Source organism: Bicyclus anynana, chromosome 2, assembly GCF_947172395.1.
Source record: "Bicyclus anynana chromosome 2, ilBicAnyn1.1, whole genome shotgun sequence".
Taxonomy (NCBI): Eukaryota; Metazoa; Arthropoda; class Insecta; order Lepidoptera; family Nymphalidae; genus Bicyclus; species Bicyclus anynana.
In genome coordinates this window covers 15,762,626-15,788,542 of record NC_069084.1, presented here as the reverse complement: position 1 = coordinate 15,788,542, position 25,917 = coordinate 15,762,626, and the positions used below count along the sequence as shown (strand labels likewise).

The following is a 25,917-nucleotide window of genomic DNA, read 5'->3' as shown; positions in this document are numbered from 1 at the left end:
TAAAAGACCAAACAACAATATGTATTAAGTATGTATGCGCACACAGTCCGTGCGAATCAATTTCGAAGTGTTCGCGCGTCGGTCGCTGGCACGACGGGCCGGCGCGGAGTCCCCGCGCCCCGCAACCCGCGTAGTCGTCCGCTTGGACATCCTGCCCGCCCAAGCCGAGGCTGTCAAATAGGCAGGGGGCAGATGTTATTATAGGCCCGAGTGATTAGGCCTCTCCTGGTCTGGATCTCGGCTACTCGCGAAACTCCGTCTCTGCCCGAGTGCAACTTGACTATTCGTCCGAGCAACCACAGAAGAGGCGGCTGGCCCCTTTCCTTAATAAGAACCAAGCTGCCCAGCTGCAAATCCGGACTCGCTGATTGCCATCGGGTACGTTGCTGAAGAAGAGATATATATTCTATTGAGAACCGATCCCAGAAGTGTTGCTTCAGCTTCTCAATCCTCTGGTAGCGGTCCAAGGCGCTGAGCTTGGCGTCGCTGACAGGAGGACGAGGAACAGATAAAAGTGGTCGTCCAATTAGAAAGTGAGCTGGAGTTAAACATGAGAGGTCTGAAGGATCGGAAGAAAGAGGTGTCAGCGGTCTGGAATTAAGGATAGCTTCAATTTGAGCAAGGCATGTTGCCATCTCCTCATAGGTTAAGTGTGTTAAATTTAAAATCCGCTTTAAATGATGCTTTACCGATTTGACCGCGCTCTCCCATAGTCCGCCCATATGAGGAGTATAAGGAGGTATGGTTTTAAAATTAATTCCATGGGTACTCAAATCAGCTTTAATGTCTTCGGACAGATGTGTGAAAAAGTTGGATATATCGTTACTGGCTCCAAGGAACGTTGTGGAGTTATCTGACGTCACAGTCAATGGCTTTCCATGGCGACTGATAAACCTAAAGAATGCAGCGAGGAAGGCCTCTTTAGTAAGGTCTGTGACGAGCTCCAAGTGTACAGCCTTAACTGCAAAGCAGACAAAAACGCTTATATAAGCTTTGGTCAATTTTGCACCCCTGCCCTTACGATTGGCGATCAAAATTGGCCCGGCATAGTCAACACCGCAATGTAAATAGGGATACTCTAACTGTGTTCTATCTTTGGGTAGGTCACCCATGATGGGTTGTAATGGTTTAGGTTTAAACCTAAAGCAACGTACGCAGCTATGCACGACGCGTCTAGCAAGGTTCCTCCCCCCCAGTGGCCAATATTTTTGTCTAATATGAGACAATAGAAGCTGAGGTCCGGCATGCATAAGTTTTATGTGTTCTTTTTGAAAAATTATTTGTGTCAAATTATGTTTGCTGCATAATAAAATTGGGTGTTTGACATCAAATGTATAACAAGAATTGCTTAGACGACCACCAACTCTTATTAAATTATTTGAGTCCATGAATGGAGTTAATGATTTTAGCCTGTTGTTTTTAGGAAGAGGCTTATTTGCCTTTAATAATATGTATTCCTCAGCAAACATAATTTGTTGAACAAATTGTAATATGTAATTTTCAGAATTTTCTAACTCTATTGTAGATAAAGATTTTGTAAATTTAGTATTAGGATTTTTACAATTGTATATAAATCTCTGTATATATGCAAATGATCTAATTAAATGTGTGTAATTCGAATGTTTTTGTGTGAATTCATGTATAAAGTTTGTGTTGTTATTTTGTGTAACTGTGGTGTGTAATAAAAATTCTAATTGTGTATGTGTCTGTATATTTGATGTAAACGACTGTGTGTTTGGTATTACTGGAAATTGTATATTTTTAGACTTAAGAAAATCTGGACCAGACCACCATAGTTTGCATAAGCTAATGCTGTTCGCTACAACTCCACGAGAAACTAAGTCAGCAGGATTTTCTTTTGATGGAACGTAGCTCCACCTGTGACCCGCAGTGCTGTCCTGAACCTCACCCACTCGAGTTCGTACGAACGTTTTTAACTGATTTGACTGAGTTTTGAGCCATGCCAACACGATAGTGGAATCAGTCCAAAAATAAGAATTATGTACCTTAAGTGTCAGTGATGAAATCACTTTAGCATGAAGTCTTGTGGCTAGAACCGCACCACAAAGCTCCAGTCTGGGTATTGTGGTAGGTTTTAGAGGCGCCACTTTATTTCTAGAAGCTAGAAGGCGAATATGTACAGTGCCGTTTGCGTCGACCGTTCTTACGTAGATACACGTTCCGTAAGCGCGCTCTGATGCGTCTGAAAAGGTATGCAATTCTAATAAATTTATGTTGTTATTACAGACCCAACGTGGAATACGAAGTGATTTAAGAGAATCAAGAGAATCTATAAAATTTAAAAAAATATTCTGTGTTTCTTTTGACACTTCATCATCCCAACCGCATTTATCAATCCAAAGTTTTTGCATGAGCATTTTAGCTTGAACAGTGCAAGGTCCTAAAAGGCCAAGGGGATCAAATATTTGACTTATTAAAGATAAAATTTTACGTTTAGTGATTTTTTTTGTTTGAGTATTTAAAGTTATTGTAAATAATAAATTATCTGAATTACAATCCCATTGAAGCCCAAGTGTTTTGCAAGGTAAAGTTTCATCTAGATTTAAAGTTTTGTTTACAGTAATATTATGTTCAAGCGAGTTATCTTTAACTAATGATTTTAAAACTTCGGAATTGTTTGATTGCCATTTACGTAGCCTAAATTGCGCTGACAGTAAGGTCTTATTAACATGTTTGCAAAGTTCAATGACTGATTCTATAGAATCGCCACCGCTAAGAAAGTCATCTACATAGAAGTCCCTAGCAATAGCTGTTTTTGCAATAGGATCTGAACATTGCTCTGCCAACGAAACTAAGCATTTAGTAGCTAGGTACGGTGCAGATGCTGTACCGTAAGTAACAGTGTTTAACGTAAATGTTCTGATGTGTTCACTTGTATCAAACCGAAATAAAATTTGTTGAAGTGAACGTTGTGATGGCTCGACTAAAATTGCCCTGTACATTTTTTCAATGTCTCCCGAAACAACGTATTTGTGTTGACGAAATCTTAATAAAATTGAAAGTAAGTCGTCTTGGACAACAGGACCTACCATTTGAATGTCATTAAACGTCTTCCCCTTATATGACGCAGAGGCATTAAAAACTACGCGAAGTTTCGTCGTTGTTGAGTTTTCCCGAATAATAGGAAAATGTGGAATGTAGTACCGGTTTTGTGAAATAGGTTCAGTAGATTTTGATGATTCACTCATGTGACCTAAATTTTTATATTCTTTTAGAAAATCTAAGTATCTCTTTTTTAAAAGAGTATCGCGGTTAAATCTACGCTCAAGCGCTAGTAATCTATTTCGTGCTGAGAAGTAGTTATCGCCGAGAACATCGGGCGACTCTTTTAAGGGTATAGTGACTATAAATTGACCATTTATGTCGCGCCGAGTATTCTCTGCGAAACTCTGCTCACACGCCTGCTCTTCTAGTGTTAAGTTATACTTAGACGAAACTGATTCTATTTCCCAAAATCGTGTTAGCAAGGCATCATCGCGCTGAGTAAAAAAGCAAGACGAATGATGTGCGTTGTTTGTGTGTAATTTTGTGTGTGCCTTGATTGTGCCTGATACAAGCCAACCAAGTTTAGTTTTTTGCAATTTTGGACATTGCTTACCTAGATCGATGAAATCTGAACACATCACGTCCCAGAAGACATCAGCTCCAATCAAGATATCAATGGTTGACGAAATGTGGAATGATGGATCGGCTAACTGAATATGAGAAGGTATTTTTAAAGACCTTCTATTTATGTTGCAAGATGGCAATGTGTTGGTTATCTGAGGCAATACGTGACACTCTAGAGTAACCTTGTAATCACCCGAATATGACTCTATGGGTAAGGTGCAAGACTCTGCACTGTAGGATAATTGATTATTAATACCTGTCACAGTGGAGCTTACGTTTTTTCGTGCCAAACCCAGCTTCTCACAGAGGTGTTGTGTGACATAGTGCGCAGTAGCACCATTGTCAAGAAGAGCGCGAGCGGTGTGCAATCTGCCGTCCGCGCCGACCACGTTCACCAAGGCTGTGGAAAGTAATGTAAGAGGCTTGTCACTAGCTTTTATAGATGACGACAAAGCTACGACAGTTTCCTGTTCAGTATCTTTGTGTAGAAGACTACTGTGCTTCAAATTACAGTATTTGCAGTGAGTTAATCGACAGAATCTGTCTTTGTGTCCAGGCCGTAAGCAATTTTTACAGACTCCAAAATCCTTTACTTTTTCTAACCGTGTATTAACATTTAACTTTCGAAATTCCGCACAGCTAAATAGAAAATGATTTTGTTTACACATAGGACATGAAATTTCATTTTTTGTGTTTTTTGTTTTGTTGTAAATTGTGTTTTTTGTGTTTTGTGTGAAATGATTTAATTGTGATGTATCTTCTCTTTTTGTATCTTCCAACTGTATTGTATCTAACAAGTCTGCTCGATTTGTTAAAAAAGTTAAAAATTGTTTTAATGTTGGTGATGTCGTTATTGAATTCCGGTGTTCCTCCCAGTGACGAAAGGTGACACTGTCTAATTTCCTACTCATCAAATGTATTATTAAGGTATCCCAATGATCGGTGGGTTGACCCAAACTATTTAATGCACATAAATTTCGATTAACGGTATCGACTAAATTTCTTAATATTTTACCAGACTCTTTTTGAATTTGTGTGAAATTTAATAAAGCGTTAACATGTATATTTACTAAAATGCGTTCGTTATCGTACCTACTAGAAAGCAATTGCCAAGCAACGTCATAATTTTTTGCTGTGAATTCAAGACTTTGTATTACAGTTAAGGCACTGCCTTTTAATGCTGCTCTTAAATAGTGAAATTTATTGATATTACCAATGGTGGAACAATTATGAATTAGAGACAGGTAGGTATCTCTGAACTCCAGCCAATTTTCCATTTTTTCACCATTGAAGAAGGGAAGGGAGATTTTAGGTAAACGAACGAAATCTCGAAACCCTCCATCTCTGCTTACGCTCCCTTCACTAGTCTCGGACACAGAAAGTCTCCGATGCAGTTGACGTCTGCTCCTGTTCATAATTGTTCTTGCGGATGCTACCAATGAAAAATACTTTTGGTCAAATTCCTCACGCTCAGAAAATAGTTGACTTGGATCTTCTGATAACATTTCGAGTTCCGTCTGAAATTTATCGAATTCAACATGCAAGCTGTCTACTTTATTTAACCGGCACTCAAGCTCATTAATTTGATTTTCAGTTAAATCATCATGATTACTATCATCAAAGCTGCTTAAATAATTTTGAAAAATTGTTAGCTTCCCCTTAACACTACCGCGAAGTTTTGTCAATTCTTTTATTTTTGCATCACCCATTTTTAGAAAAAAAAATCAAAGTATAAAAACAATAAATTAAAAAAAATCTCAAATTAAAGATAATTTAAATTAATTGAACCATTAATTATTTACTCAAGTAATCAATCTACAAATGTTAAATACTTGCTGCAGCTTAATAGGTATAATTTAGAAAAATGTGTTTAAAACAATATACTAAAAACTTAGCTAAAAGCTAGAACCATATAAGTTCTCTAATGATGTGCATAAAATATTTAAAAATTAAATTCTTAAATGTTAAATGCTAGTGTTGACTATGCTATGAGCTATCACAGTGTTTTATTATTTATAAAAGCGTAAAAGATAAAATTATAAACACTAAAAAGCATTACTGTAGGTTATAAAAATCTAAACTATTACTATATAGCTTAAATATATGTCTATCTTAAAAGAAAAACAGCTAAAAAGCCGCGCGTGATGAGTAGTTACCTATTTGATGCATTCATATTATATTATTACGATGCAAATTGACTGAAAGATAGGTATGAGAACTACGTCGCTAGCGATAAGGAACCGGTTTTTTGTCCGAGCGGCCGAGCGGCCGAGCGGTCGAAGCGAGTTGAATACGTGTAGGTAGGTAGTTAACCACGTGTAATATTGAATGAATAAGCAAGCAATTAATTAAAAAATTTAGCTTGGAGCATAATGAACGATTATTATAATTCTCAATTAAAGTATTTAAGTACCTATGAAGATTATGATTATTATAAGAATTAGATGTAAGTTTAATACGTAATAATGATTAGCTTAAGCGTGTGAAGAAATTCTAATTTTGAAAAATCGAAAGGAAGGCGCAAGGAAGACGGAAAAATAAGAAGGAAAATGGAACGAACTCACTCAGTATCGTGTCCCTCGTCCTTTGTTTCCGCGGTGCTCTTCTCGTAATTCTTCACAGCTGTGTGTTGTAGGTATTCCCATTTGCAGAAATCCTTTCTTGTTTGTCGTATGGCTTGTTTCCAAATCCACAAAGTTAGAAGGGCGAAGGACCAAAAATAGTGATGTGTTAATGGGTGTAAATATAATATAAATAAATACTGGTTCTCTTCGTGAATTTTTATTTTAACTTTATAAAAGACCAAACAACAATATGTATTAAGTATGTATGCGCACACAGTCCGTGCGAATCAATTTCGAAGTGTTCGCGCGTCGGTCGCTGGCACGACGGGCCGGCGCGGAGTCCCCGCGCCCCGCAACCCGCGTAGTCGTCCGCTTGGACAACAGGCATTGGCTATGTAATATTTTAGAGCCTCAATAGCTCAACAATAAGATCGGTCGGACTCATCACCGAAGGGTGGTGGTTCGATCTCCGCCCCGTTGGTCTATTATCGTACCCGACTAGTTGGAAGGGTAAGGGAAAAGATATGGCAAAAAAAATACTTTGCGAACGCAGAGCAATGTTAATTTCTAGTGGTTGCAGGTCTATTCAAGAAGCCTATGTCCAGCAGTAGAAGTCCATCAGATGATAACGATGATGAGTGTAATTAGTAATTTCCTCGAACCTTTTGGATGCAAAACGATTGCATATGACTTAGTTAATTACAATAAAACACGATGTGCATAATTGAGTACATTAATTTAAGTGCCAATTTTGTAGATTTGAGTTATTTTTAATAGAGTTAATTAATAACAATGGAACAGGTTTACCACAGTTGAACGACAAGACGACCGGTCAAATGTTTTTATAATTACCCACCCGCAGTTAATACTTTATAGGTAAAAGATAGAAGCAGAAATATCCGGCCGAACTGGATATTTCAATATGGATTGTGTTGTTTACAAGAAATGTAAAACTCGCGACTTAAACGGTCTAATAATATTGCAGACAGCTCTGATCATTGTATATAAATGTCCCTACAGAAGGCCTATGTGCATTGTCCAGCACTAGACTTCCATTGGTCGATATATTTTGTTTTTTTTTTATGAAATAGCGCAGGTCAGGCTCTGACAGGCTCTCAGGAGAAATATGGATAGGTTTCAAAGGTCCAAACCCTATATCGACAACCTTCGGCTTTTCAAGTTAGAATCATAAACTTTATCAACTAGGGTTGCCAACCGTACTATACTTTATATAGTATTGTACTATATTTTGGGTTTGTGTACTATATACCTACTGTTGAAGAAATATATAGTACACAAAAATGTTTTATTTTTTTACATTCATTTTCGACAGAAGAAATAATCTGTACAATATTCGACCGTGTCTAATTTAATGTTAGTTTTCATTAATATTAAAATTAAATGTGAAAAAATTTGGTACTTTTATTTTAGACAAAAAATTATTGATAAATGCAAGAGATTCTAATTGACAATAAATATCTTATAAAAATAAATAGGCAACTTTGCCTATTTTTTGCTTATTCCATAAAAATACTATAATATTTTCTTTAAGTGTACTAAGTATATTTTTTTTAACTTAAATCTGAAAATACTATATTTTTCAGAAAAAATGTTGACAACCCTATTATCAACCCATATTCGGCTCACTGCTAAGCTGGAAACTCCTCTCAGAATGAGAGGCAGACTTCACACACGCAGTGAATCAAGAAAATTCTCAGGTAGGTATGCAGGTTTCCTCACGATGTTTTTCCTTCACCGTTGTCTGCCACTTTTTTCTTATCCTACATTACTGAACTTTATGAAACTTTAACACATAGCAATAGTGTGATTGTCTAGTTCGAACAATTAGTGTGCCGCCTCTTGCAGGTGCTAATTACGCAGCCATCTTGCGTTATTCTGTGAAAATGTTTATTAAATCCAATTAACGTCGCATACCCACCTATTATGTCAGTTGAGGCTATACAGGTTCGCTTTTTAACGTGGTCAATGAAAACCGATACCAGTAAAGTAACATTTTTGTAGTTTACTTAATTATTGCTATATTAGACGAGTGCCTACTTAGGTTACTCTATACTAATATTATAAAAGGTGTTGCTGTTGTAGGGGGTAAAATCGGTAGATTTTGAAAATCCTTTTACCAACAGCAACGCGTCGCGATTTTATCAAAATTAAAATCGGAAAATTCAACGTGCACACACAAAAGTCATTAGACAAAATCTACCATAAAAATGTGCCTCTTCAAACCTTGTAGTTGTGTTAGGCTCACTTGGATGGTCATTTCTTCTTTACTTTATTCAATCGGTATTCTCTATATAATCTCACAACTAGCTAACGCCCGCGACTTCGTCCACGTGAAATTAAGTTTTTCACAAATCCCATGGTAACCATCGATTTTTCCGAGATGAAATGAATTTCCGAGAGGCTATGCGTTAATCCAGAGTGAAATCTATTTACATTCCATATTTTAGCCAAATCTCTTCAGTAGTAGCGGCGTTAAAGAGTAACAAATATTCAAACATACATTCTTACAAACTTTCGCTTTTATAATATTAGTAGGACTAGCGGTTTTTTCACAAATCCCGCGGGAACTATGAATTTTTCCGTGATGAAAAGTAGCCTATTCCATACATAGTATTACAGCCAAATCATTTCAGTAGCCGCAGAGCAAAGGAGGAACAAACATACACACTTAAACACAAACTTTTGCCTTTATGCAATAGGGATGATGACAGTTTTTTAAATTGTATACAAATTAAGAGTATACTAATAGCAAAGCAATTTTGTACTTTTACAAAATTGCTTTGCTATTACAAAGCAATTTTGTAAAAGTAACAGGGTATCTGCGATCATTACTTTCGGAGCTACAGGGATTTAAAGGATCAGATTTGCGGCACTGCCGCGGATCCCTGAAAAACGCTCCATACAAAATGGCACGATTTAGTGACGTCGTTGGCTCGCTGATCGTTAGGTTTGTATGGACGTTCAAACAAAATTACCAATATCTTTGTTATTTGTGCGTTTATGTTTATAATTCATTTATTGAAAAATGTCACATTTAATGAAAGGAAGCTAAAACTGTATGAATTTTCATCTAATTACGATAAAAAAAAATTAATAGATTTTGAAATTTTATAATCTTATTTATTTTGCAAATATCCAGACAATCTTTGCTTTTTATGTATTAATTAGTTAACATTGACCTTATTTACCCGAATGTATCATAAAAATCAATATATTCAAACCTAGTCATCATCCCCATTAGAGTGATAACTACCTATACCAAAACGCAAGCTACCCAGGTAAGTAAATAAGGCGGAGGGAATTAAACGTTAAGAAAAAGTAAAGTATCAAGTTTCTCCGTTACAATTTTCGCACTTACATTGTAAGCGTATTATATTTATTAGGGAGATTACAATTTTTTCTTATTGACAAACCGGGTGGTATAAAATGCTTCAAGGCATTGAGTTTCGTCTGTTTTTTGTACAAAATTAAAAAAAAAATAGGTAGTTAGGTAAGTACTTAAAGATTTTTTTTGTTTGATTTTACGTTGTTTATTTGTATTGTTCGTTTGTCCAGGTATAAGCATAAATGGTACTGAGTAAGTGACCACTACCTGGTACTTCTAGTTAAATAGATGTGATAGCCCAGTGGATATGACCTCTGCCTTCGATTCGGAGGGCGTAGGTTCAAATCCGGTCAGGGGCATACATCACCAACTAGGTATTCAGTTATATACATTTGAAGAAATTAAATATCACGTGTCTCAACTGTCTCATTTCCACGATGAAGGAAAAAGATCGCGAGAAAATTAATTCTCTACGTATGTGAAGTCTGCCAACCGGCATTGGGCCAGCATGGTAGACTAAGGCCTAACCCCTCATTCTGAGAAGATACTCGTGCTCAACAGTGAGCCGAATATGGTTTGTTAGCAAAAAGTATTATGTTCTGTGCCCAAAAGCCGCTAATTCAGTAGTCTAGCGTTGTTATGTGAAAAACATTTATTTACTAAGACAAATTAACAAGTTACTTCGACGTGGCCTTAAACAATGTTCGGTGTACATACATTACCTATATACTTAAGTGATGATCACACAAATTCGTCTATTCAGGGTCAATAATAATCAGGCTACTTTAATGGAGGTCTATTCTTTCTCATTTAAGGGGTTTTGGAGTAAATACCCACCATACGCTCCAATGTGGATTGGCGGGCATTGTATTTTATTTTCTTTATATTTTATTGCACAAAACAAAAACAACAATAAAACATAGAAAACAAGTATGTGCAAAGGCGGTCTTATTGCTTATAGCAATATCTGCCAGACTACGTTTGGATAAAGGAAATAATTTCATTAAATGCGGGATAGTGCAACAAAAGAAAAGGTATATTTATTTATGTATGTGATATTTGTTTGTGATGACAATCTCAATTAGATGTCAATCATAATCTGTGTTTGTTGTGGTCTCTTCTCGGACTAAGGCGCACCCCACATTATTAGGGATTTTGTCTCTATTTGTAAATTCAAGCTTTTTTGATTATCATCTTAATTTTTAATTCTAGTGAAATAATAAACAAAATCTGATGCCAAATCAGTCTATAGTCAGTCATGGTCTCTTGAACGTGGCGCACACCAGACGACGTCGGAGACGTAGGTAATCGTATTAAAAATGAAAATGTAATAAGCTTAACGAAAGCCGGACAAGCCGGACACCGTTTATTTTAGCCGGACACGCAATCAAAATGTCCGGCTATGTCCATCTTTATCCGGACACCTGGCAAAGCTAGTTGAAAGAGTGAGCAGATAATAAGCTCAACCCTAAGTGGAAAATCATTGCTATTTCAAAATAACGGTCTCAACGTTGTTGCAACGATGTCAAGTCACTATGTAACCGCCGAGAGGATAATATCGTCGTCGTCATCAACCCATATTCGGCTCACTGCTGAGCTCAAGTCTCCTCTCAGAATGAGAGGGAGTAGGACAATAGTCCACCACGCTGGCCCAATGCAGATTGGCAGACTTTACACACGCAGAGAATTAAGATAATTCTCTGGTATGCAGGTTTCCTCACGATGTTTTCCTTCACCGATTGAGACACGTGATATTTAATTTCTTAAAATGCACATAACTGAAAAGTTGGAGGTGCATGCCCCGGACCGGATTCGAACCCACACCCTCCGGAATCAGAGGCAGAGGTCAGATCCACTGGGCTATCGAGGCTCAAGAGGAGGATGAGGATAATATGCCTCGTGTTTAACTGTAAATAATCAGAATCCCAATTTTTTGTGATATTAAATAATAGATGTAGCACTAGACATTAATAACTAATAATTATTATTAATGTTGACAAAAAAAAATGCATTATTTACATAATTGTTTTAAACCTATCTATTGTTTTCATTTAAAACACATAAAAAATAACTTAGCATACTTAACTAGAAAATGATTGTGTAAGTATCTAAAAGGTTTCTTGTGCTGTTAGAATAAGACGGAGCCATGTTTTTGTCTTGTCTCACTGTTCAGACTTCAGACTATTATACAACTGAATAAAACCGAGTTATAGCTATTGATAAAAATAAATGCCTAGAAACAAATGTAAATTTACGCGGCTCGCTGTAAAGTCGTGTTTATGCCTACAGCCTTTCTAGATGAGTACTGTTTACCAAATTAAAAATGAGGGTATAAATCTAGTCATTTCACACCCAATAATAATTATAATTAACTTGTTCTACAATTAATGAAAATAAATGAAAATATATAACATTTTATATACAAACCATACATAATAAATCTATATATATATATATAAAAATTAATTGCTGTTCGTTAGTCTCGCTAAAACTCGAGAACGGCTGAGCGGATTTATCTCATCTTGGTCTTGAAATGTTCGTGGAGGTATAGAGAAGGTCTAAAAGGTGAGAAAAACTAGAATAATTGCCGGGAAAACCATAAAAACAACCGTTTTCCATTTCCCTTACAAACGTTTAAGAGTCAAGGGGTAGGGATAGGGTAAGGGTAGAGAGAGGTAGGGCAGGGGGAGAGTAGAGATAGGGAAGAAGTGCACATAAGTCAAAGCGAAGCTTGACCGGGTCCACTAGTACATAATAAAATAAATAAGTTATGAAATGATATGCGTTTTCTACCTACATTTCTAATTTCTTTGTTGGTAAACAGTACTCATCAAGAAAGGCTGTAGCATTTACATGAGTGACTTCGAATTGACAACTTCACCCTATTGACAAGTACAGTTACGCAAGCAACCAATGGGCTACTTGCTCAATCCTTCATATACGGATATCTGTTTCTTAATATTGCAACGGGCTCCCCAATATGAAGAATTACGTTTTAGTTGTTGGAGTTGGTGTAATTGGCGACAAACAAAAACTTTACTTGAATGTACGAGATTGACAGGTTGAACAAACAACATCCACAGACAATAGACACCTTGTCACCTTCTACCTATGTAGCAAAGTCGTGTACCTATATTTGCTATATTCCAAGAGGTATAAAATAAATAATACAAAATGGAAAATTACTTCTCCAGGTTTAAAATGACTTGAATTTGACAATGCAGTTTTTGATATAGTATGAAGTAAACAGCACTGCCTGATCAGATACTCTATGCACACCACTTTGAAAACCAACGCCTTAGTACAGTTAGGGTTATTTTACACGAGCGCTACGTTGGCAACTGCTGCCGTCGCCACCTTTTTTTTTTTACAGCCGTCGACGTATCGTGGCAGCTATTGCACACATGCACATTGAAGAGAAATATAATAATCAACCCATATTCCGCTCACTGTTGAGCATGAGTTTCCTCTAAGAATAAGAGGGGTTAGGCCTTAGTCCAGCACGCTAGCCTAATGCGGATTGGCAGACTTTACACACAGAGAATTAAGAAAATTCTCAAGTATGCAGGTTTCCTCACGATGTTTTTCCTACACCGTTTAAGACAATTTATTTTCTTAAAATGCACACAACTGAAAAGTTAGCGGTGCATGCCCTGGACCGGATTCGAACCCACACCTTCCGGAATCCGAGGCAGAGGTCATATCCTAAGCTAGCACTGCTCGTAAGGGTCGTATAATCCGAAACATTCTGATCAGCGTTTATTGTTGCATACCCTGATCAGATACTCTATGTAGACCACTTTGAACACGTACAGTTACTTGAGATATGTAAACAAACAGCTATTGAGCGATAAAAACACATACAGACTAGTAGGTGAGACTATAAAAAGTTGAGACTGCGTAATCCACGATGACCTGGCGATTTTGACTTACATTATTATTCGCGTTGTCCGCCAGTGGTGTACGCACAGGCGACGTCAATCCGTATTATAAATGTACATTGACAATCAACATCGAATATTTTGGTGACTAAAAATGTAAAAAGTAAAGACCCCAACCCAACCACAGAATACATTTAATACTGGTTAAACCAACGATATCCTACACTAGAAATAGGGCACTAGAGCATCAAAACTGAGGCGGACAAATGTGCATAATTGTCTTAATTTAATTTAGTCGTCGTGAACACACAAGGTTTCACCTGAAAACCAGTGCCACAGCTCGCTGTGGCATCGTGCTGAGGTGGATACCTTTTTTGTCCGCGACCAGATTTTTGTATATTCTGTTTATTTTATTTTATTACTTGTGTGTGGACAAATAAAAATATATTCTATTCTATTCGTTTATTAAACAACGAAAATTATTTAAACAATCTGCAATATCGAGTTGTGTTTTTAGGAAGTGTTAAAACTATGTCAAATCTCGCTATGCTCGGAGTACGTATCTTTGCGTGATCGAATCAGAAATGGGATCCGCAGAAGAACCAAAGTTCCCGACAAAGTTCAACGACTCGTTGAACTTAGAACATAGCTGAAGTGGCAATGGGTGGGGCATATAGTTTGAAGGGCTGATGGATGTTGGGGTTCCAAGATGCTGGGATGCCAAACCCCGCATCGGAAACAGCAGTGTTGGTCGCCCCTTATTAAGTGGACAGACGATATTGGACTTGGTTGAATAGGTTCAGAACCGTTATTTTTTATTCTTTAGCCCTTGATCACTACAATCTCACCTGATGGTAAGTGATGATGCAATCTAAGTGTACGTGGTATACTTGTAACTTATATACCGTTGTATATAAGCTCCTAGAAAATGCCCAAGTCTACCAGTAAACTTGTTCAGAGAGCCGATGGACGTTGGAGTCCCAAGGTGCTGGAATGGCGACCCCGCACTAGAAAGCGCAGTGTTGATCGTACTCCCATCAGGTGGACTGACGACATCAAGCGAGTCGCAGGGATTCGCTGGATGCAGGCGGCTCAGGATCGTGATGTTTTTCGAAGTCCCTACAAAAGGCCTATGTCCTGCAGTAAGCGTCCATCGGCTGATATGATGATGATGACCAGTAAACTTATGTGATAATGATTGATGATGAAGAAGTGATGCGTGTCTATACTGAGACAAATAGATTTACAAGTGCGTGACGTACCTACATCCTTTATAGGTGTCAAAGTCTACATCATTTTAAAAGAGCCACTTGTCATGTGTCATCTACACATTTTAATATTTTATTATTTAAGCACAATTGTTTAATGACTTTATTTTGGAAAGTGTCATATAAAAAATGAATTAACAAGTCAAACACCAGATAAGAGATACAACAAGGGTGGCTATGTTTTTCATAAAACTAGGACATATAAAATAACATTTCTGCCACGTTGCTAATCTTTAGGACCTTTCTATACTGCATTTGACCGAAATCAAAGAAAAATCACAATTAGGAAACTCGAATCGAATCCGAATCGTCGGATATTATACCCCGATTCAAACTTTATGACGTCTGGCAACATCGTACGTTATGATGATGCGCAATGCTTTTAAGGTGGTATCATTAAATCTTGCTATGCTTACTTGCGTGTTTTTATTGACATTCGATTTTGGTTCGACGCAATACGCAAAATTTCATTCAAGAAATATTATGGTTAATTCTGCTTATAATAGCTACGAATTGAAGATATTCGGTTCCAATGAGTGTGCACTTCTTCATATACCTAATCATGGAGGCATTCCCAAATATCTGCATTGACACGAGTCTTTTGAAATCCCCTGCATATCAGAAATGAGAGAGTGAACCGAATCATTAGAGCTTCCTACGCTACGAATACTCGTACCTATCAATCAACCATGTGATATCTGGCAGTTTTTTCATAAAAGAACACCGATCCCGGGCACACTTTGGACATGAATATGTAGGTACCTAGTTTCCGCTTTAAAACCGGATTTCCGACCAACTTCCTAAGACATGGTAATCTTAGTATACAAATGAATATCTTATACCTATTTAATTGTAAAGGCAAACAGTGTTATCGTCGGCAAACGTGATATCTTTGCACGCTGCAACACCACCAATATTTGTTTTGTTACAAAAGAGATCGACATGTTTTTATGCTTTTTTAGGCAAATTATAAAGAATATCGTTTGTATTATTCCATTCTCGCAATCTTTCACTACATTTTTGGGAAGTCAAGCTCCAGAATGATGATCGCTACACAAATATGGCTTTGTTCCAACGACTCTCTTGCATGGAGTCCTAAAGGACCTTAGAGAGATGTTTAGTCCCTCACCGAACGTTGACCTCTTTGGATTCGCCAAAGGGCGAAAGTTACAGCGTTACTCCCCGGTAAAGCTATAACTGAACAGAGATGTGTTATATGGATATGGCTTCTGCCTTCGATTCGGAGGACGTAGATTCGAATCCGGTCAGTAGCATGTACCTCTAACTTTTCAGTTATGTGCATTTTAAGAAATTGAATATCACGTGTTTCAAACTGTGAAGGAAACCTGCATACCAGAGAATGTTCTAATTCTCTGCGTGTGTGAAGTCTGCATTGGGCCAGTGTTTCTCATTCTGAGAGGAGACTCGAGCTCAGCAGTGAGCCGAATATGGGTTGATAATGCTGAAAGCTGTAACTCAAACTAATGGCAGACAGCGGACCCTGTCTCAGCCCACACCTATACCTAGTAGGAATTCTTACCGGGCGTTACGTATTCGACACCAGGGCTCTGTCTAAAAGTTGCAGATTTTACAATGTATTTATTATATGTATTTAAATAATTTCCTCAGTGCCTGAAGACAAAAATCTTCGAACAGTGCGTGTTGCCAGTGAAGACCTGATGGATCCGAGACTTGAACGCTAGCTATGGGTCTCATAAGAACGCTCAGAGTCACACAGCGAGCAGTGGAACGAGCTATGTTAAGAGTATCTCTGCGTGATCGAATCAGAAATGAGGAGATCCGCAAAAGAACCAAAGTCACCGACATAGCTCAACGAATTGCGAAGCTGAAGTGGCAATGGGCGGGACACATAGTTCGAAGAGCCGATAGACATGGAGTCCCAAAGTGCTGGAATGGCGACCCCGCACTAGTAAGCGCAGTGTTGGTCGACGCCCCACCAGGTGGACTGACGACATCAAGCGAGTCGCAGGGATTCGCTGGATTCAGATGGCTCAGTATCGTGATGTTTGGAAGTCCCTACAAAAGGTATATGTCCTGCAGTGGACGTTCATCGGCCGATATGATGATGATGATGATGGTTTAAATAATATTTTTTATTGTAGGTATATAATGTATATCTATGTTTGATTCAATAAATAATTAAATAAATTATATTTTTTTAAATATTAAGATAAGTACGGAAGTTTATAAGGAAGGCTAACTGCTTTTTGTAATTGTATAATATAAAATAAACCAGCTAGCAATATATATATTACAAAAAAAAATTAAAACAAACAAACGTGGTAATTAAAGTTAAAAGTGAGATAATTAGTACTTAGTTATTCGGTTTCTGGTGCCGTCAATATTTTTAACCTTTTTAAAGTTTATCCAGTACGCTTAGAAATAGTTTTAAAATCGGTTTATTTTTTTTATTTATAGCTATAATAACAAACGAGCGAGTAGTTCATCGGCTATTAAGAAATTAAACTAGCTGTTATACAGGATGTCCCGTAATTAATGGATAAACGCAACTGTTGATATACACCACCTTACATTTTTAATTAATTCTCTATGATTAATTTGATACTTTCTGAATAATTAAACCGTTTAAAATAATGGTCCACTTTAATTTTTTACATTTTTTATAGGACATTATTTTTAAAAAGGGTCATCTTAATTTAATAAAAATAATTATCTTTAAAACAATTAAAACATTAAATAATTATTTATAAAAATAGTATGGTACTTTAATCTGCAATATTTAATAATTTTTCAAATCAAATCAGATCAGATCTCTAAAATATTAATTACTTACAGCAGCTACGACATTAACAAACTGATTCCAGATGGAAAAATATTAAAAATCCGGAAAAAAATATAACTTGGTCACCCTACGGACTTTTTCAAAACTACAGTTCGTTTCATGTAAGTAGGATTGTGTGGGTGACAGTTTATTTCACTCTTGAAAGCTTGCCGCGATTCACGATAATAGTACGTATAATGAACGTCATACAGGCGATTGTCACCCTGCTATCTGAAAAACACTGTAACCCAATTAGTTTTAGATAAATAGTTGGTGTATCTCCCACTTGCATTTTAACTTTTATCCATAAATTACGGGACACCCTGTACCTACATAAATGTATGTACATACTGATGGCAACACCCGAAGCTGTGCCAACACGTTTCCGGCTTTTGAGGGATTTTTTATCACTCAGACTAATTAGATAAAGACCTGCCTCGCAAGACATTATTTTTCTGTCAATGTATATGATCAACGATCTTATGCGATTATAAACACTGTCTCTATAGAATCGATGTTTCATAGTTTAAAATCGTGTCCGTCGGTTAAAAACCTCCGTAAAATACCTTTTTGTGTAGTTAAATGGTGTAAAAAACGAACAAAAACTGCTAGTTTAGTATAAGATATGTATGAAATCTAAGCTCGTTTTCCTTGGAAAATGGCAGAAAATTTTGTTCGTGAATTTGGGTGCGATACTAGTCCTTATGTATTTAGTCTGAGTTTTATCATCATCATTATTATCAGCTCCTCCCTTAGCCAAGCGACGCTGTTTTTATAAAAAAAAATATTCTAAGAAGTGTCTTAGACTTAATATTAATTTAATATTTAGTCTAAGAAATGTCTAGAGTAATAAAAGAAGAAGCCAATTTTTAGATTTTAGTCAGTAAACTAATATTTTTTTTATTATTCTTTACAAGTTAGCCCTTGACTACAATCTCACATTGTTAAGTGATGATGCAGTCTAAGATGAAAGCGGGTTATTTTGTTAGGTGGAGAAAATCCACACCCTTTTCGGTTTCTACACATCATATCGGAACGCCAAATCGCTTGACGGTACATCTTTGTCGGTAGGGTGGTAACAAGCTACGGCCGAAGCCTCCCACCAGCCAGAAAACTGTGAACTAAACTACCTATCAAAATCTAAAAAAATGGCTTATTTAAACTTGATGATTTGGATCTACTGCCAATAAAAACGTTAAGGAATTTGTTGTTTGATGAAACTTTCACCGTCGAGCAGATTACTGCCGGAGAAAAAAATGCCTGCGTAACAGCGACTGCGGACTCTCGCCCGCGGACAACCAGATCTTATAGTCTGGCAAGTTCGTTGACGACACTCCCATGATATGCGGGCGAGGAGGGGAGAGACTGCGCGGGTGTGAAATCGTGCGTGCGGGGAAGTGAGGTGCATATCAGTCGTCGGTTTTTCATTCATCGCTACATCGGGCCCGCGCGGCCCATCGGGAGTGTTCCGAACGAAGTTGCCAAGCTATAGTCACAGAAATGAAATAGCACATGTTTCAAATGGTGAAGGAAAAACATCGTGAGGAAACCACTCACACACACAAAAAAAATTAATTAATGTCGATTTTTTGCTTATTCCATAGAATACTATATTTTATTTAAGCGTACTATATCTTTTTTATAGCTAAATCTTAAAAATACTATATTTTTCTGAAAAAATGTTGACAACCGTATATCGGCCTTACCCTCTCATAAAGAGGACGCTCGAGCTCAGCAGTGAGCCGAATATGGGTTGATAATGATGATGATGAAATGAAAGTGTTACCTGAAAACGCGGAAAATTAAAAAAACTTGCATGTGGTAGGTATCACTAACTAAATATAGCAGGTAAAATTATTTGGGTCATCATCATTATATCAGCCGATGGACGTCCACTGCAGGACATGGACATGCATCATGCTCAGCTTCCAGCGAATCCTTGCGACTCGCTTAATGCCGTAGTCCACCTGATTGGGGGTTGACCAACACTGAGTTTTCTAGTGTGGGGTTGCCATTCCAGCAGTTTGGTTCTTAATGAATATGATGAATGCCTATAAACCTACCTAGTACCTACCTACCTAGGTAGTCAGGTGCCTACTCTTCTATATATTTATGATTTCACAAAACCACGTATACCTACGTGATTATGAATAACGAGCTTTGTATTCAAATCAAAATTACAGACTGTAAAGATGACGCAGATAAATAATAAGGGAATATAAACTCGAATCGTGAATATTTCTGTTGGATTTTTTTGTTGGTTAAGAAAAAGAAACAGGTTTGAAGTAACAACTAACAACATTACTTACAGCGGCTTAACTAACTTTACTTAATGTTAAGTCCTCGCTTTCAGTGGCACGGAAATATAAAGTAGCTTTTGAATAAAACAGTGTCAGGTAGTTTATTTTGGGAGTAATAATAATAATTGATCTACTGGGACCGAACGATTGTCATTAAAAATGTATATATATTGTTGCCAATAGACTTTTTGAAGTGATAGCTTCATAAGGGGTGCCTTTTGTCGGCCTCCGTGGCGCAGTGGTATGCGCGGTGGATTTCCAAGACGGAGGTCAATGGTTCGATCCCCGGCTGGACTGATTGAAGTTTTCTTAATTGGTCCAGGTCTGGCTTTGGCCGTGGCTAGTTACCACCCTACTGACAAAGACGTACCGCCAAAGGATTTAGCGTTCCAGTACGAAGCCGAAATGGGTGTGGATTTTAATCCTCCTCCTAACAAGTAAGCCCACTTCCATCTTAGATTCCATCGTCACTTACCATCAGGTGAGATTGTAATCAAAGGTTAAAGAAAAAAGCCACTTCGTAACGTAATGCGTTACGACGCAACTCTGTCTAGTTTATCTTTCTCTTACGCATACGGCAGCAGGTTTAGGTATCTTCTTCTATCTTCTGTCGAGCGTACCGAGACGCACTCGTTTTTTTTTTCTAAATTTTGTAATTCAAATACCTACATAGGTATAGTTAGAAATATATCATGAAGACCATTAATCTTATAGATCTTAACCACCCAATCTAATCTATCTATTAGAAATTTGACATCGTTTCCTGTATTTTTCATACGCACCATAAAAACAGTTCATTTTCGCAAATCATCTGGTTTCGCAACTGTTCACATATCGTAACTATGTCTTGCTTCAACTTCCGCTGTTCTGGCAATAGACATACCAATTTGGTTTGAATCAAGCACAGTTCACAAAAGAATAGGCTAGTTGACACTTTATTTTGAACCATCTTAAATTGTTCATTATCATTCTATTAGATTGTAAAAAAATAAATTAAAAACAGTCAGCTTGCGATTCCGTTGATGGGTTGGGAGCCTCTCAAAGTTGTAAAAAAAATATTTATCAGTCAAAATTAAAAAAATACCAGGTGGCAGGTTATTATAGTAAATCATAGCATTATTACTTTACAGAAAAACATTGAAATGCGCGTTAGCTGGACATATGAAAATGTGAAAACTTAAATAGGTAGGTATACCTATTAATATAAGAGAATGAAATATAACTTTTATTCAGTAATCTAATCTATCAAATTATAGGTACTTAACCCAATTTTAAAGAAAAAAAAACAAAACACACCCCTAAGCGCGTGTCTTGCGGGAAAATTGATCATGTGGCTGGCGCACCAGACATTATAGGCATTTTACCAGAGGTTCTCAAACATTTTTAAACCTGTCTTTTAAGCCCAAACAAAAACTCCAACAGCAACTAATTTTTGAAATAAATTTTAGGATATTCACTATTGAAGTTTCCCTCTGAATAAAAAGCGAAGGGCGATATTAGAATCGTAGATAACGATTATTATCAGTACCTACAGGTTACATTGATAATAACTGGGATCGATTACCAGTTGTATTGTGAAAGTTATTTTTGCGTATGATAGTCAGACTCATGAGATAAACTTTAAGGGAGGGGGAAGAATAGGTGGGGAAACTGTATGAAACTCCGTTTTTCTACCACCTGCTAGTTAAAACATAGAAGTTACAATATTCTAGGTAGGTAAGTTGGCAACCTATTTTGTATAATTTCCTCTTGACTGTTTTCGCCTCTAGACGCGTGGTCGTCCGATTAAAAACATGAGTGCCAAATAGGATACTGACAGTGGTGTAGCCTGTATTTATCGCCCCATGATGTAATGAGTTACCTAAATGAGGTTTGTAAATTTGGTATTTCGATTTTTTTTATTTTAGTTGACAAAATCGTGTCGTTTATTGCCGTCCTTTTTACCCGCCCGACGGAAACCACCCGGGGCAATTGCCCCCCTTACCAGTGTCGTTAATTGGGGGGACATTGCTATGCCACTACCTCATGGCACGCAAAAATAGGGATGTTATAGAAGTACTACTTTTTGTGTTTTGCCAAATAAAAATCTTTCTTTCTTTCTGTCTGAATTCGTTATCTGACTAAATCTAGCAGCATTGTTGTCTAAAAGGCTAATGCCTGTAGATCACCGGCAACTATTGCTAGTGAAATTGCAGGCACGAGACTTGACAGTTATACTGCAGGTTGTAATACGTTTCACAACGCTCGTCAGACGTGTTCTTAGCAACCCTGCGATTCCATGCGTTATCTATGTAAAAAACTTTGGGAATCTGTGCGCTCAAAGATCAATGTTAGTCACAACAAACGAAATAGTTGTGTATGTATTACTTGGCCCATACTAGTTAAATAACTAATGCTGCAAAAGGTTTAGTTACCTGGTTGGTGAGAACATCGATGACAACATACGCGAGGTACACCGCTTCCTCCTCGTCGGAGCCTAAAGCGGCGCCCCCCAGTCCCGCCGTGCGGACATGCAGAGCGCACACCCAGCCTCCGCTAATCATGGCGCCATACACTGCCGACCACCGCACTACAACCACTCGGCGAGTTCCACTCACTAGTCTAACAGTCCACTCGCATACTAATGTCTAACGGGATACACACGGTTCCGAGTCCAAAAACCACGAGAAAACTGCACAAACTTTACAAAACCCGACGGTTACTTAATACCTCGCACGGTACCGCTATGTTGACGACGTAGGCGACTTTCCGTAAGTGGAAATCTGGAATTAACTAACGTTAATTCCATTCGGCGTTACGACTTCGCGTCCGAAACTCCAAAACTTGATAGGTGTCCCGTGTCGATGAACGTAGCCGAATTCGAAATTCAAACAGTCCCGGATACGCTTGAGCGGTTTCGTTCAGTAACTGATTTCACTTTGTGATCACTGCTTGGAAATTTTTATATTGTTTATAGATGATTTTTGGTAAATATTTATATAATAGCTGTATTTGGGAGTTTGAAAGTAAAGTTGGAGACACGTTCCGTGTCTTTCGGTACGGTAAATCGACTGGCAGTCGCTTGCCCCCCGTTGGTTGACACTGCGCAGGCCGCAGGTAAACGTAAACGCCAGTCGCCAGGTGAGGCGAGGCGACGTTGCCAAACCGCACATTATCATTGATGAGATAGCAGACTGCCGCGTCACTAACTTTACGCCGTTCACCGTGTATAACGCTTGCATAACATTATTTTCTATTACTTAAGTTCATTTAAAAACAGCGATGTATTCTGAAGTTTTACTATTTTCTAATGTTGTTAACCTGTCATAGATAATTTTGTTTGTGAAGGTTTTTATCTAAATATGATTTTATTCAATATCCCTTCATTCATTGCGTTTGTTGTTGCACGGCCTTGTTCATGGATTATAGAGAAAGCTGTAGTCGACTAGGTTGTGAGTTTATACTCGTGACTATGTGGTTAATTCAATGAAAATTAAAAATTCAATAGACAGCGGTTTCTAGATAAATCATTTCATAATTTTAGTTATTTATTTATTTATATATTTATTTATAATATACACCGATAAATACATTTTAAATTCTTACATAAATTCACACCACATTAATTAGGTTTCCTAATGTTTTAAGGATTTATGGAGGCATTTAAAAACGAATTAAAATTTAAAATCGACTTACGTATGTAGGTACCTAAGTAGGTAGGTATCTTAAGATTCAATTCATTAGGTAATTAATTACTTAATTAATTTTACAGTCAAGATGAAGTTTAATTATTTCCAAAGAAAGTAATTTGATAGCGTAGCAAGTGTCTTTAATTTAAAGAAATAAATAGCTTGTTTATCAAAAATGCCTTTAGAAAACAAAGAAACAGTTGATGGTCAATTGAATTGAGATTGCAGACCGAGGGTTAAACGCATGATTTGTCACAGAAAATGAAATATCTAGGCAGGTACCTACCTGCCTAATATTATACTGTCTTTGAGTTGTTTACTTGTTTTTTTTTATTATAAATAAAAAAAACTTTTCCTATAATGGTGTTTAGTTACTTTTAAACAGACACTCCCATTAAAATGAAGCGATAGCCCTGTGTATGTGACCTCTGCCTTAGATTTTTAGGGCGTATGATGGCGTATTTTCAGGGACTATGGCATAACGACGAGACTCGTGCTCAACAGTGAGCTGAATATGGGTTGTTAATCACTATTAATGGTGATAAAGATGGTGATGATGAAGATGAAGATTATCTAGTAGTAGGTAAGTACCTACCTGTATTCTCCATACAAAATAATTCAAAAAGGTTTTGAAAATAATACCCTTGTAAGTATAAGGGATTATTATTACAACATTTCTAATTCGTGTTGATTAATCTGTGCATGCACGAAGCATTAGAAGGGTAGAATGCCGTATGTTCACCATCTGATTTGAACATCTTCGAGGTAAGAGTGATTATGGATCTAATAGTAAGCAAACGCGCTACAACTCACTGCTTAGTTAGATAGGTATAGTACTAGGTACTACTTTTTAAACTTGTTCATGTAACACTAAAAAAAAAATATTTTTAAAGCCCAGAAAGAATAGGTAAGTAACCTTATTTTCTGTTAACTGTCGAAGTGTAAAGTTGAGAATTCTAAACTTTACTTACTATTTTATAAGTACCTTTAACTTTATAAAAAACCATACTCAGGTAATTATTCCTTTCACAGTAAAGTAGTGATAAATTAAACATTTATTGTAATTTCTGTGTTCCTCGCCTGACCCCTACAATAGACATCAACTGAGTGGCAGCGCTTTTGTAATTAACGTATTTAGGGGGCGACCATATCTTACGTAAAAGAACTTGCCCATACTACGTGATCCATTTTTCACAATTTTTTCCTCCTCAGTGAGCGCTCGTAGCTAGTTACGTTGCATTCTAATTCATGAATATGGTTTTCAAAAATAATCCAAGATTTTTAAAAATAGAAAAAAATTATGAAATGGTTTTCATTAAAGGCACTTACATTACGTGCTATATTTTAATATAGCTAGTAGAACAGCGAGCTTTTCCTAGACTCTAGAAGATATAGATTAACTACTAAGAGTAAAAAATCCAAGTCTTCCCTTCCTCCCAGTATATTATACTTTCCCGCTTTTTCTCTACAAGTCCTGTTATCAGGGGTTGTCTGTTAGTGATATATAAGTATTACTCGTAATTTAAAATATATTAATGAGGCCGCCTATGCATGCTAATTTTTAGTTTTAATTATTCTTTTTTTAATTTTTAATTTGATTTATATTGTGTGGTATTTCTTCTTCTTCTTTTCTCTGTAATCTAGCGGCTAGCTTAGTATTTTTAATCCCCTTACCCCACGATCGGGTCCCGTAGTATCAGTAGTCGATTTCACGCTAGATGTGGAAGCACCCTTCAAAATTATGAAATCCCCAAATACCTTGGGGCTTACACATTCAGACTTGAGTAATATTTAAGTAAGTACATAATACTTTTTGAGTAATATAATAATTATAATTAAGTAGTTTTACTTACATCTGATTTCTGTAATTAACTAAGTAGATATAATTTATTAGGTAGATAGTTGCTATGCCTTTTAGATTTTATATATTAGTAGGTACCTATTATTTGTATTACCTATTTCATAAAACATCTATAAAGTTAACTATAATATATTCTATCTACTTCTATACTAAATACTTACGAAATCTCAAAAAGCCCTTGACGTAGAAAGATGAAATTCGGCAGGGAGGTAGTTTATAGAACGGATTTTGCACCAGGGTCGGATTAAGGAGGGCTAAGAGCGGACGTACCTACTTAGTATAGTCAAGTGCCTCGTTGGTCTTGTAGTTAGCCCATGTCACTTAGAATCACGAGGTCCTGGGTTCGAGTCCTGGGTCGAGCAATTTTCACTGATGCACCATAATAGCGCCGAGTAGGTATATGTGTGTGAGTGTAAAGTGTATTGCCAGTTATAGGAAATTAAAGATCGGTCTGTCGTCTTAAATGTAAGTAAGTATGTACATCGTGCGTGTCGGCGTGTACCCACATAATATAACTATGCGAACTGGTATCCTTCGGGAGCGTCTGCGTCACTCTTTAGTTCAGCAGACGGGTATCTGGACTTTTTATTACATCT

At 37.0% G+C, this 25,917-nt stretch overlaps 2 protein-coding genes across 9 annotated transcripts in view; both read right to left on the bottom strand.

Annotated features, from left to right (window-relative positions):
- LOC112056452 (RNA-binding protein fusilli) overlaps window positions 1–22,884 on the bottom strand; it is a 126,638-nt gene extending 103,754 nt beyond the window's left edge. The window contains exon 1 of one of the 2 annotated variants that reach the window (XM_052885185.1): window positions 22,207–22,884. In XM_052885185.1, the coding sequence (XP_052741145.1) occupies window positions 22,207–22,335 (129 nt within the window). In that variant the 5' untranslated portion in view covers window positions 22,336–22,884. The remainder of the gene's footprint in view (window positions 1–22,206) is intronic. The other variant, XM_052885188.1, reaches the window with a different exon arrangement.
- On the bottom strand, window positions 7–5,416 carry LOC128198690 (uncharacterized). 7 transcript variants are annotated; one of them, XM_052885165.1, is made up of 3 exons: window positions 3,887–5,359; window positions 2,007–2,203; window positions 10–386 (listed from the first exon to the last, which is right to left on the bottom strand). In XM_052885165.1, exons 1-3 carry the CDS (start codon window positions 5,337–5,339, stop codon window positions 174–176), a joined length of 1,863 nt encoding a protein of 620 aa, XP_052741125.1. In that variant the 5' UTR covers window positions 5,340–5,359; the 3' UTR covers window positions 10–173. The 7 variants fall into 7 exon arrangements, 6 of the variants coding, with proteins under 6 accessions (XP_052741131.1, XP_052741141.1, XP_052741125.1 ...); XR_008251395.1 differs by having other exon boundaries at window positions 12–961; window positions 3,906–5,416; XM_052885168.1 differs by having other exon boundaries at window positions 12–961; window positions 3,887–5,395.
- Window positions 22,885–25,917: the final 3,033 nt, after the last annotated feature.